The following is a 14,710-nucleotide window of genomic DNA, read 5'->3' on the forward strand; positions in this document are numbered from 1 at the left end:
GACATGAATAAATTGAGAAAATGCTAAATTTTAATAAATTGCAATGTTTTTTCACAAAATAGTTTTGTCGTGTGGATTGCGGTATAGAAAGCGGACTCTATGAGCATTTTTGTTTATTTTTTTCAGTTCGAGATTTTCTGAAAATGAGCATTTTTGTGTTACGCTTACTGAAACAGTTTAGAGGGTCAACTTTTTAATGGTTTACATAAGAACCCATAAGAAACAAAATTAAAAAATCTCAAAAGTTTTCTTCCATTTTTAATGAGTGAAAACGTCAAATATCATCATTTTCGTCTTTGTTTACATTTTTTCATTGATCACCAGCACCCGTCAGGACCGAATCACTAGCACAGAACGTTCTCTCGCAGGACAACCATACCCACCGTGATTTAGTGTATATGAACGATGAATAAGTTTCAAACACTCAATGCTATGAAAGCGAAATCAAATTTTAGTATTGACTAATTGTGTGAACACATTTTACAAAATCAATTTTTATCATCGATGTTTTCATACCATGTGCAGTTAAAAGAATGGAAGACACTCAAGTGAATAAATCAATATGTTGGTGTATTTTAAAGACAATGTCATCTATATAGATTAGGAATCACGTGGCCAAAATAATCCTTTAAAACTGATTTTATTGTGTTGTGCTGTAACACTGCTTTCCAAAGTTAGGGGGAAAGTTTGAGCCCTCGAAACTACGTTTCGTCCGCGAGGGCATTACCAGCCCAGTAGGCAGCACTTCGGTGTTGACATGAATATCAATTATAAAGTCATTTTTATAAATTTCCTGTTTACCAAAAAATAAGTTTTTCGAAAAAGTAAAGATTTTCTTATCCCAGACATAGATTACCGTACCCGTTTTTGGCACAGCATTTAGGAATTTTGGGTCCTCGTTGTTCTTCAACTTTGTACTTGTTTGCCTTTATAACTATTTTAATTTAAGCGTCACTGATGGGTCTTGTGAAGACACAACGCGCGTCTAGCGTATTGAATTATAAGACTTCTACCTCTGATAACTAATGAACCTTGGTGAAAAGTTGTCTTTTTGGGCATATTACATGTCTTTAATTTCACATTAGAATTGTTTTACATTTTTTCCATTTTGGAAGCATTTGCAGCTTAATTAAAGGAATATGATTTGCTCATCATAGACTGTCATACAGTGTCTTGTAGCTGCTTATGGGCCTTTTTCAAAAAAATGTGGATTTTCTTGTACAATCAATATTTCTAAAAAAGTATAAATATTTTTATCCAATTTTTAGATACACCATTGAGTTTTTGGTGTGTGTAACAAGTTCCAGCAAATTCAATATGAAATTTAGCTACAGAAATTGCTTCCAGTGGGTTTCAAAGGGTCCAAAAACCCCAAAATTGCTTGTACGAAATTGAAAAACTAGTCTTTTTTAAATGCTGGTTTTAGTACCCAGCGGAAATTATTATTTTTCTTTTGTTATTATAAATATATAGGTATCACTGCAGGTACGTATACACAAATACAGGGAATTATTAGATTTTATTAGCATTTTTTTTTTACTTTTCATTTCGTACTTAAAAAAATGTCAACTACATAACACAAATGAAATAATGTTGCCAATAAACAACTGATTATATCCCTTGTAACTAAGGAAGTGCTCTCTACTTACTCTTCATCCTCTGATGACGTGCTTAAAGTTACAGGATGACATCATTGATTCATTTCATTATAGATTAGTTTTGGTGAGTACAAATTACTCCGTAATTTTATTCTATGTCAACTTTGTAACGGCAAAAACATTGATAAATTTTGGCATAAATATTATTTTTTACATAAATCATTCAAAGTCTATAATACTGACTCTAATTCAATAAAAACCATTTATCTGGTAGTATTAGGGTCAAGAAAAACATCCAAAAACCACAAATAGGTCAACTACATAACGGTCAACTACATAACGTTATGTAGTTGACAAAAAGCGTTATGTAGTTGACAATGCTGAATTAAATTCACTTTAAAATATGTTTCTAAAAAGTGTTATTTTAACCATGTTAACTGTTTTGAAAAAAGTGTGATGATTTTTATGGAAATATATATCAAGCAAAATGTAAATATTATTAAAAAAAAATTAGGGACCGAAACTAAATCCGTTATGTAGTTGACATATGTCCCATACTTGTTTCTATGTTATTTTTTAAAATATTTTTGTAGTAGCATTTAAGATTGCAAATTTTTATTTCAGGTTGTATTGTTGTTAAACTATTCAATTTCATATATTAAAGTTGAAAATTGAATATTTTTTTGTATTGTTATTTCACAACTGAAATATCCACATTTTTTGAAAATGACCCTTATAATCCTTTGTTTCGGACTCTTTAACAACCACATCCAACCTCCGTATAGTTATACCATTAAAGATATTGAAATTTCTCTTTTTGTTTTCCTAAACAGTTTCGTGATTGTTTTGTTTATATTATTTCTCAGTGACAACAAACTGCTTCTAGTTGTTATACAGTCTCTACTAAGTGGTTATCCGATTGGAAATCATGTGATTGTAACGTGTAAGAAGTAATAAATACAGTGCACCGGTTTCTATTGTTAAAATACTTGGTTAACATGCAACAGAGATAATAAAATTAACGGTACCAATTTTCTTGCACCAGATGCGCATTTCGACAATACATATAAACCACTCCGGGATTTGCGTCTATTTTTGTTATTGTTTATGTATACGACTGATATAAAGTTATTTGTCCATATTGCATTTTTCAGGTACTTGTCCTATTTTACATGTATTGTTGGATCAACAATAATAATTGTAGTAACGTGAAGTTTTCATGCATACCGACAAAGACATAATGAAATAAACAATTACTCTTTAATTCATAACATAACATCAGAGACGGTACTAGCACATATTCACAAGACAGTTCTGCACACATTTAACTGTAGAAATTCTGCAGGCATAGGCACATCTTGACATGCAGACAGTTGACCCCCTTTTACCGAAGGTCTTCGAGATTGAAATGCCACCTACAACATAAGGTAATTGTTAGTTTAAGAAATACATAGCTCAATTCACTTCATTTTAAAAACAAGTGACGATACTTTGTCACCATCTTATAGTGTTTATATATCTCAACTTGTACGATTCGCTCGTGCATGTAACAACGTTTCAGATTCTAGCGAGAAAAATTTATGTATTACTGAAAAATTATTACACCAGGGTTTTCGATATCACAAAATAGTCAAAACATTTACTAAATTTTATCATCGGTATAAGGAAATCATTCGTAAATATAACTCAACATGCAGACATCTTATACGTTCAGGTATTTCACATCCAATCTTTTATGGTAATATTCTTTACAAAGCACAAAAATGTCAGCATTCACCCCAAAAGCTAACAAAACCTTTAAACAGACTTTTGTTAGAAGGGATATACTTACGATACTGTTGTCAGGTCATTAAAGATTGCATATGTTGGCTTTAATATTGATTCACTTATAAGGTATTTGCATCGGAATTAAGCACATTTATTCTAAAACCAGTTGCTGGCATGTCACGGGTTATGTTCTTTTCATATATTTCATGATGGTATAATACTGAACCCCTAACAGGAGGAATTGTGCCCGATATTCATATGATGACGACATAATCTATTAATCAGTTTATTTGAGGTCTGGAGCTGGCATGTCAGTTAACTGCTAGTAGTCTGTTGTTATTTATGTATTATTGTCATTTTGTTTGTTTTCTTTTGTCTCATATTCTGACATCAGACTCGGACTTCTCTTGAACTGAGTTTTACTAGGCGTATCGTTGTGCGTTTTTTTTTTACATTGGCTAGAGGTATAGGGGGAAGGGTTGAGATATAAAAAAAAAAAACATTTCTAACCCCTCTGCAATTTTGCAATGTCCCAAGTCAGGGGCCTCTAGTCTTTTCTTGTCTTGTATGATTTTTAATTTAAGTTTCTTGTGTATAATTCGGGGTTAAGTATGACGTCCATTACCACTGAACTAATATACATATTTATTTAGTGGCTAAATGAAGGACGCCTCCAGATGCGGGAGTTTCTCGCTACATTAAATACCCATTGGTGGCCTTTGGCTGTTGTCTGCTCTATGGTCTGGTTGCTGTCACTTTGACACATTCCCCATTTCCATCCTCAACTTTATTCACTTCGATGTTTTTTCATTGTACGCATGTTTCTTGGTGTTAATTCCAAGACCAATTACTCTGGGTTGTTTTACGAAATTTTAAGTGTTTGTATTTTACTGTGGCAGTGTTAATATTATACAAGCTTTTCATTATATTTCTAATACGACTGTTTCATTATGATTTATATATTATACAACAATTTAGTGTGCTTATTATTGATCGTTTCAGTGTGTTAGTTTATACAAAAAGACCGGTTTTTGCATCATTATCATGTTTGTAAGAGGGTTTATGTATTGTTTTGATTTTCTTGATTTTAGGTTTTTCTATACTGGTTCGTATCACTCAACCTTTTTTCTCAATGTTACACTGTCATCATTTTTATTATGGCACTACTACGGTGATTGGTATGTGTGTCCGTTATCTACAGATGATTTAATTATGCCCCTTTGTTTCTTACATAACTTGGATACAATAAAGTAAAATGTAAAACAAAGCTTGCCAAATCGAAAGCATAAATATCAGATTTACAAACAGAAAATTATTAACAGTCGTTTTCTGGTCGTAATCTACCGGTGATTTCGTTTTGCCCTTTGTCTGATATACAAGGAAGAAAAATGTAAAACAAAAACAATGCCAAATCACACGAGTAAAATATCAGATATACAAAATTAACATGCACTATCATAGGGAACATGTGTGCTAAGTTTCAAGTTGATGTGACTTCAACTTCATCAAAAACCACGTACCTTGACCAAAAACTTTAACCTGAACGGACGCACGGACGAACGGACAGACGGACGATCAGACGCACGAACGGAGCACATACCAGAAAAACATAATGCCCCTCTACTGTCGTAGGTAGGGCATAAAAAATAATTCATAAAAAAAAAACAATTCATGAAAATGCACGTTATACAATGCGGTGTTTATATTTCTATGGCATATTAAAATAACTTAGCGAAAATTCTTAAAGTCAGGAAACATCACTTATGAAATTAAGTTTAATTATGTGTTACAGGTGTTGATCCCATCTTCAACATTGTTAACGACTATTCATTGAATGGAACAACATATTTAATTATTTTGATAATAACAACAGATGACACAATTCATAATTTAACATGACTCTTTGGGTCCTTGATAGATATTGTACATACATTGTATCTTAATCAATTGAAAAATGAAGATTTTTATAATTTTTCATCGTACCTCTTATACTGTGAATTCATTCATATTGAATTTCGTGGGTATCAACTTTCGTGGATTGAGAAAACTATCATGCTCGTGGATATTCATTTTCGTAATTTTGCGAAAGTCTGTATACATGCGTATGGGAATTTGACATTCAGTCAACTTTCAATTTCGTGGTTCATCTATACCCACAAAAGGTACGAAAATTGGTATCTAACGAAAAATCATGAATCCCCAGTTTATTGAATTTCTATATATCTTACCTCCTGTTCCGCTGTTGGGTCCCCATCGATGATTAATATGACCACCGAAACGCCATCCCTTTCCTAGATTATATGTACCTTTGAGACCAGCAGCTTTAACACAAAAATCACGAAATAAATAGCAAATCTATGAATTAACTTATTTTGAGGAAGAATAATGGAAAAGAGACAACTCGTATCAATAGAGCATCCACCGTAATAAGTGCGTTTTTTCCATTTTCTTTGAGTGTTATGTATATTTTTCTCATATATCGAAACAACAGAATAATATAGTTAACAATTTTTCATTTATATAAAAATATATACTATTAATTTCTCTCGTACAAAAGTGGTTGATAAAGTTTGAATTGCTGAAACGTTTCTTTCTGTGGGATATTTAGGAAAAGATTCGTCTCTTTCATTTTGACACTGACATGGGTGTTGTCTGTCAACATTTCTCCATTTGTGTCTATCACGTGATATATCAGATCAAAACCATCTTGACAATTATTTTCTCGAATGAATATGTTTCGACATGTGTGTTCCTGTTAAAAAACAAATAACCTATCTCTTCCGATAATAATAACGATTTTTTTTTATCAGTGATGTATTTATTATAATACTAAGCACTTATAATCAGATAAACCGTAACGATTATTGCATATTAATGAAATTGATTCCAAAAATCAAAAATGCATTTAATCATCAGATAATACATCTCATGATACAGTACAAGTTTGAAGGTGTAGGTCAAGCATTTTTACTATCAAAATTTCAAAGAAATCAAAATCAAGCTGCATTTTGTGAATGATGAAATCAGGATAGTCAGAAACCTAATTTTCAGTGGTTGTTGTTTGTTGACGTGATTCATATGTGTTTCTCGTTTCTCGTTTTTCATATTGGTTAAACAGTTGGTTTTTCTGTTTTAATGGTTTTACAATAGTCATTTTTGGACCGAGTGTTAATATCTTTTGTAATGTCGTAGTACAAACGACTAGTCTTTTCTAATTTTGCATGTTAAGGAATTTGGGCCTCCTAAATTCAACTGTAATCTTTGACTATCTTACATCCGCCGCGGTTGGATCCCCATCCTTGATTGATATTACCATGTAGACGCCAATTCTTTTTACCAACACTACCGTTAAGACCAACACCTTAAATAAATACTCAGAAATAAACAAATCTCTCACACATCTTTAGATATATTGATAAATTGATTTTAACTACACTTTCAAAAAAAACTGTTCTATTTTGTGGTGGTCAGTTTTTATGGATGGAGGCAGCCGAAGCTTTAGTCATCTAATATTGGAGTTTACCTAACATGCAGAATTTAAACTCATGAGATCATGAAGTGTTGAAAGGCAAGTGATATATTTGTAGACTTCTTAGAACTCTCGGCCCCCGAGACACCATCCACAAATATAAGACACAATATAATTATTCCTATAAAGTGGTTCATATTTTCCACATCTATTTGTAAAAGAGACCCGATAATAAAAACAATTATCAAATATATAAAACTGATTTACATTCCTTCATAAAAAACATTTGACGATATTTGCTTTGAAAGTCGATATTAATTTGAACGATAAGGCTTTCTATACGGCTATATATATACAACTCGTCTAAATATCAACCCAACAATGTTAGATCTGTAAATTTGCTTTCGCAAATTTTTTGTTCTTCCCTCGCCGGGATTCGAACCCATGTTACTGAGATATCGTGACACCTAATCGCCTGCACTGTAGCCGCCCCGCTAGACCACACGGCCACCTTGGCTTCACAAAAATAAAGCTGTCAGTGGTAGTGTGTTACCTTTCCTCGTCAGTTTTAATCTAGCGTCGTACTACAGTACATGATATATAAGGCATTGAGATGTTATTGTTACAGATCAGCTCAATTATCTATAGTAAAGGATCCTACAAATTAATGCAAGATACAGTCAAAGAAAATAATTATATTTATAAGTACGTCTGAGTCAGTGACAACTCTACAACAGATTTATCCATCGGATCACCAGCAATGATGGTGATACATGGTTGTGTACATTATGTATATACAACTCGTCTAGACATCAACCCAACAATGTTAGATCTGTAAATTTGCTTTCGCAAATTTTGTTCTTCCCTCGCCGGGATTCGAACCCATGTTACTGAGATATCGTGACACCTAATCGCCTGCACTGTAGCCGTCCCACTAGACCACACGACCACCTGGGATTCACAAAAATAAAGCTTTCAGTGGTCGTGTGTTACCTTTCCTCGTCAGTTTTAATCTAGCGTCGTACCACAGTACATGATATATAAGACAAGGAGATGTTATTGTTACAGATCAGCTCAATTATCTATAGTAAAGGATCCTACAAATTAATACAGTCACAGAAAATAATTATATTTATAAGTACGTCTGAGTCAGTGACAACTATATATACGATATATACGTCAGTAGTTTATTTAAGAAATATCCATTTCTTTTTGAGAATACTTAGGGTGCATAAACGTGGACCACATCACATTTTTAATAAAAATTGACGTGTGATTAACACTTACAATCTTGAAATAAAATAAATAAGCACTCACTAACATGTTTTTTTTTGCTACAATTATAAATTAACGACTAAACTAAAAAAAAAACCAAGATGCTTTAGTGCATTGGTGTCGCGATGACATAAGAAATACATGTTTTCAATTTCATTATGTATAGCATACTCATTATTCTACTCCTCTGTACTTGTACATACCGTTTATTAACCCTGGGCTTTTTAAGTTTCCGTGAATGTGTCCGCCGAGACTATTACCATTGTTAAATTTGTAATTTGCTCCAAGATTTCCAGAAAGACCACCTGTGTACTTAAAAGTTGGCTTCACTGAAATACATCATATATTGGCATTCGGCTAGGTTTATATTTTATTTATCAACAGGCAGTTAACGTAAATAGCTATTTGAATATATTTTCACTCGAAAAACAACATTACATATGCATGAAATAATAAGGATTTGTAAACAAGCGAAGAAGCTTTTAAAAATTTGCTTCCTATAATACCAATAACGATCTTACATGGGGTCTTACATGGTTATAATTACTTGTTAAATATGGCATTCTCTGCAGTAACTATATAACATTTTTGAAATGTGATAAACTCAATGTAACATGATAGCCAAAATATGTGATAAAGAAAAACCATAGCATGCATTTATTTACAAAAGCGCAGACAAAAACATTTATGTGGTGATTATTTTGTATCGCTTCCTTTAGACATGTTCGAACTATTGGCTTCTTTTTTAAATATGTTAAAATAATTGAGGGCAGATACCTTATTGTAACATGGTTATTGAATATTGCAATATTAATTGCTCACTTTAAACACTGTTTGGTTGTGTTTTTTTTTGCTGTTTATTGTTTGATGACAATAAAATGGAATTGAATTTAGTTTAAATGGCATTATCCACGATTATTAATTTAGGAATGGCTGTAATAAATTTTTCTGTCTATGGAGTAATAACATAAAAAAATGTGGTGTTATGTTATTTCGAATAGACCGGAAAAAAATTAAGTCATTTCTTATAATCTTATTCTTAGTCCCATTTTAAACCAGAGTAAATCATGAAAAACGTTGATGACGCCACGGTCACATGATGTCTATGATCTAATAAACAAAACGACGTCAGCCAATCAGAAGATGTGTTACATCCAAAATTAAATTATCGAGTAATAAAATATTATGTTCCTTTCCAACAATTAATTACTTACGTGGACCTCTGAAGAAGTTCCCAAACTGTGACTGTACTTGTACACTAGCAAGTAAAACAATACAAAGCAACGGAATGGTGGACATTTCGACTTCCTATAAATACTACTGTAGCTCCATAAATAAAAAGAGAAATAATAACGCCAGTAATATAGATAACTTAGAACTCAAGGTCAACATATATGATTTGAGAATTTTTATTTAAACAAAACAAAGTCATGATAGTATAACAGACATTTATAAATGTCGACAAGAAGCTTAAGAAAGCATGCATACACCGTATAATTTAACAAATTAGATATAAAAATCAGTTTATTACTCAATGACTAACGCCCAACCCTTAGATTCTTGAGTAGTCAAGACTGTTAAAATGTTATAATTTACAACTCATTTTAGTTACCCGGATTATTGTTTTGTTCTTTAAAAACGCGTTTCGTCAAAAGTCTCATCAGTCATGCTGGAATAACAAATCTTAATAAAGCAAAATAAAAAGTACGAAGTGGAAGATCATTGAGGACCTCAAATTCCAATAGAAAATTGTAATGACTTATTTTCAACAAAATATGGTCTTATAATTGGGTTTCTCCTGCAATGCAAATAAAAATGTGTCTCATCTTCATTTGTATTAATGAACTACCAATACGACTTTCTTCCCAACGTATTTAGTTTTCTTCAGTTTTAGGTTTAGTGGTAAAGTGTCTTTAAAAAATACTTAAAGATATGTTATTAGATTTCCATGGTATATATGTAAATATATATAATGAATACTTTCAATAGGTTAAAAGGATAAAATAAATTAATGTTGTATAACGCAAATAAAAAACATATCTAAATCCTTTTGAAACATAGTTTCTTTTATTTGAATTTCATACATACCGACTGACGATTCTGGTGTATCTGAACTGTATGTCTTCTGTCTAGAATTTACACAATCATATATATATATTGTAAATCACGTGTTCACATTCTTTGTATGATGAACACGTTTTGTTCAGAGAAAATAACTAATTTTATTATAATTCCATGAAGTCAACGAGCGTAATTTAGAAATCCGATATATCATACCAAATATCGATCACATTTATGGACGGAATTTTTAATACAGCAAATAGAACATATATATTTAAAATGTGATCATGTACATTAAACTCCAAGAAAGGGGATGACTCTGTTTAATTTCCTTTTTATAACCAAGTACCTTCCGTGATGGACAAAGCAATATGTTTTTGAAAAGCGGTGCCAAAACAATTGTATCAACATCGAAATTGGAAGTTAAAAATGGGAAACAATAGATATATGTTTATCATATCTTTTGTTATAAAGTTTATAGTTGTCGACCAATCATCGATGTGATATTTGGTATGTAATTATGCGAGAGTCAGACGGTTTTCTACAAATTTCCATATGATATTATTACTGTATCAATAGTAATATATAGATATTATGTGCATTGGAAATCCTTTTTATATCAAAAGTTGATAACATTGTGCATGTTCTTTTGCACAAATTACTATCTACTATATCATATAACCACATTTAATTTATCGTTATAATGAATCAATGTGCATGTTATAGTCTACAAAATAAAATCAAATCATCGATATTTTCAAAGAATGGATACCAAAAATAAATTTTAATATTAAAAATTTTACAGCTATCCATAACAAGGTCGATATAATAAACAAATATGCTGTTACTTTTTTTATATCTGATATAGAAGTGAATATGTATATATTATAGCATGTCCTTTTCCATATTGGGCATTGTATCATCCCGAGACTTTTATATCGGCACAAGGCTTTAGCCAATGTCAGATTAAATCGAGGGATGATACCAAGGCCAATATGGAAAAGACATGTTATAGTAATCTATTTATCATGTACTGCATACACATTTATTGTAACATTACCCTTATTTTGCAATATGGTACTACTACACAAAACCAGTACTTTGGTATAACTGAGGCTAAATCAATTAAAGTTAGTCACACATTGTTAATAGTACCTATTGTAGCAAAATTCCCATAATTTTCAATACAAACACTCTCATTGTTGGCCATTGTCGTTAAGGACGCTATGACGTCACGTCATTTGGAATCAGGGCACAATAACCCATAACCTCATTTTTGACCCGGGGAATTTTGAGATTATTACATAGTCAAAACCCAACGTATTCGTAACAAATATGTGATAAAATCATTTATTAGTAATTAGTAATGTGTTCACTTCGTCCTAAAACTTAGTGCTACTAATATTCAGAATATGGAAAGGTCATGATATCTGAAGATAATGATCTCAGGCAACAATTCAGCCAAGTCACGATGTTGTGGTTCATCCGTGTCAATTTATCAATGCATTGCACGCGATTTCATTCATAATGTCATTCATACAACCGATCGAACAGTGTTGCAATGATTTGTAAGCTAAAAATACTTTATTAAATATTTCGTGGTGTAATATATTCTAAACCAAACACATAGAGTTAAAACGGATTGCCGATTAATAAAAATACATTATATTTTGATGATACTGACTTAGCATCTCTCATGATATTTTCGACGACACAGTTACATTTTAATGTTGTATCGTTGTTCTCCTCTTATATTTAATGCGTTTCCCTCAGTTTTGGTTTGTTAACCCGATTTCTTTGTTTGTCCATATCTTTACGAGTTTACTATACGGTATACTACTGTTGCCTTTATTAATCTCAAAAGAAATAATTAGTACATTTTCTTTATATATCTAGTGTATTTCAACGACAAAACACGTTTACCTAAAACTGTCATAAAAAGGTTTCCATATTATCCTTGTAGTTGAGTTATTGTTATGCATAATTGAACGCCATTCTTAAACAAAATGCATCCATATTGACATTAAAATTTGGCAATGTGTAATATATTGGTTTCATTGTTGCTTATTGAAGATTCAGTTAAAAATGGATATCAAGGTTTAATATCGGCAATCCAAAATTATGAAAGTTAAATAATACAAAAAAAAAATAACAACACGGAGTTTCCGTATTTGTTTTATTGTAAGCTTTAATTATCCCATAAATCACCCAATCAGTGTTATTATTCAAATATAGATTCTGTATGTTCGAATACTAGTATTAATCATTTTTGTATACTGTGAATGAAACATATCTTAGTTTGGAAAATTCTTGACGGCAAAAGATGAATGATACAAAATATTGATTAGATAATAAGACACGCTAAGCAAAGGATAAGAGATCATTTGATGTAATTTGAAAATGCAGGTCTAGGAATTCTATATATATATTTTTTTTTCATTTCGAAATTCCAAGAAATGTTTCAACCTAGAAATTCTGTTGAAAATTCAAAGGTGTCACTTCAATCGATTCTTTAAATTCACAAATGTCATAGCGGTATACTACTGTTGACTTTATAAAATAGATCATGTTACGAAACAGCTTGACAAAATCATAATGAATTTGGCATGACGACCGTGTAGTTATTATTACCACACGTCAGAAAATTAGAAAAAGGTCATTAGTATTTTAAAGAGAATAAACAGTGTTAGATTTGAAACGATATGTGATTTAATCTATTTATAATATATTTCCACCCTACACAGAGAAACGATGATGACTATGTCTGTTTTTGTAAGATCGTGGTAAAGATTGTATTTCACTAGACATTTTGAATTAAATCGTATATACCCTTTGATTTCAATCTTTATCAGAATTTTTAAGAATTCCTTGTCAAATATGGGCAACTTTACATGTTGCATTGTTTCCAGAATTTAGTTTTTTGTTTGTTCTTTGTTGTATTTTGTTTGCTGTATTTTGTCATTTGTTATCTGGGTATTAAGTAAGGACAGTTTTCCTTTTGTTTTTCGCACAGGTACTTTTCATGTTTAGAAAATATTGATATCATGCCTTTCTCCCATTTTTAGGAATTGACAATCGGTCGCTAACTTTCGATTTTTTCCGTTTTTAAAGATTCTCCCATACTTGTTTTGTCTAAATAGACATTTTTACACAATTGTGTATGACACGTTCATTGTAGTTGCCGGAACTCATTCAGAGGAGGGCTTCCAAGAAAGTAAACAAAAATATGTGCACGCATTTGTCAGTAAATTGGCTATGCTAAATAGAGGATAACCGCGGGATAGTTTTCTGACTACAACTATAGGTTGGACAATTTGATCTATTTATATCCCAGTACAAATTAGAAATTCAGCGAAATACGCTGATTGCAATAATTTTTTAACCTATATACTATTCAGATGGAAAATTACAAACGCAAGGTTATCAGGAAATATCTTTTTTAAATATTTTTCTATGTTGTGATAGTACCATTAAAACGTTTAATCCCGCTGCCAATGTTTGCACCTATCCTAAGTCAGGAATCTGATGTACAGCAGTTGTCGTTTATTCATGTAATTTATACGTGTTTCTCGTTTCTCGTTTTTTTTTCATATAGACAAGGATTTGTATAGTTACAAATCCTTGATATAGATAAGACCGTTGGTTTTCCCGTTGGAATGGTTTTGCACTAGTAATTTAGGGCTCTTTATAGCTTGTTGTTCGGTATGAGCCAATGCTCCGTGTTGAAGGCCGTACATTGACCTTGTAATGTTTTACTTTTCTAAATTGTTATTTGGATGGAGAGTTGTCTCATTGGCACTCAAACTACATCTTCCTATATCTTTTCACTGCGCTCCGAAATTACCAATTAACCGAGAGATGATAATTTGACTAGTGGTTGATCAACTTGTAAGGCCATGTAAAATGTTTCATACACAATTTTAAAGATACATTAATGTATGTAGATTATCGATGTGATAGTTTTAGTGGAATAGACATGCTGATTGTTTTGCTATGGGGGTTTGGTTTTATTCCCAAGGACTACAATAGCTTCCTAGAATACAATCTGTTCCATATAAACTGTGCAGCTATATACTATACTAGTATTACTCGTAATACTACATACGGTTTATTTATCTGCCATCATTCAAAATGATTGCTGATATATTTTTTTTTTAATTTTATGCCGTGAAAGAACTTTAATTATTGTAAAAATAACTACGGTTTAAAAACTTGCAATCAATGTTAACCAATTCAAGTGCTATCTGTTCGTAATCACATCGTTGTCGATATATTGTAATTTTGTGCGACTATTACAATGCATGTACCAAGTCAGGAATATGACAGTTGTTGTTCATTCGTTTGATGTGTATAGGCGTTTGATTTTGCCATTTAGTTAGGGACGTCCGTTTCGTGTTTTCCCTCGGAGCTCAGTATTTTGGGATTTTACCTTTTACTGAAACCTGTATGACAAAGAGAATGTGGATATATAGTATCAATCCCTGCTACAATCATACAAGGGATTCATAAAAAGAAGCAAACGATTATTCAAACAGTTTGG

At 31.7% G+C, this 14,710-nt stretch overlaps 1 protein-coding gene across 1 annotated transcript; it reads right to left on the reverse strand.

Annotated features, from left to right (window-relative positions):
* Nucleotides 1-2,839: 2,839 nt before the first annotated feature.
* On the reverse strand, nucleotides 2,840-10,237 carry LOC143059571 (uncharacterized). The gene is made up of 6 exons (XM_076233089.1): nucleotides 10,198-10,237; nucleotides 9,324-9,429; nucleotides 8,313-8,438; nucleotides 6,640-6,726; nucleotides 5,594-5,686; nucleotides 2,840-3,013 (listed from the first exon to the last, which is right to left on the reverse strand). The coding sequence occupies exons 2-6, from the start codon at nucleotides 9,406-9,408 to the stop codon at nucleotides 2,889-2,891; spliced, it is 516 nt and encodes a 171-aa protein (XP_076089204.1). The 5' UTR covers nucleotides 9,409-9,429; nucleotides 10,198-10,237; the 3' UTR covers nucleotides 2,840-2,888.
* Between the last annotated feature and the right edge of the window lie 4,473 nt (nucleotides 10,238-14,710).

Source organism: Mytilus galloprovincialis, chromosome 14, assembly GCF_965363235.1.
Source record: "Mytilus galloprovincialis chromosome 14, xbMytGall1.hap1.1, whole genome shotgun sequence".
Taxonomy (NCBI): Eukaryota; Metazoa; Mollusca; class Bivalvia; order Mytilida; family Mytilidae; genus Mytilus; species Mytilus galloprovincialis.

What these genes read in the sequence shown, in the direction of transcription:
- LOC143059571 (XM_076233089.1), bottom strand. Translation starts at nt 9,408, where the DNA reads ATGTCCACCATTCCGTTGCTTTGTATTGTTTTACTTGCTAGTGTACAA. An exon ending in GAACTTCTTCAGAGGTCCAC is followed by an intron (nt 8,439 to 9,323) that starts GTAAGTAATTAA and finishes GATGTATTTCAG; the next exon opens with TGAAGCCAACTTTTAAGTAC. An exon ending in GGGATCCAACCGCGGCGGAT is followed by an intron (nt 5,687 to 6,639) that starts GTAAGATAGTCA and finishes TTTGTGTTAAAG; the next exon opens with CTGCTGGTCTCAAAGGTACA.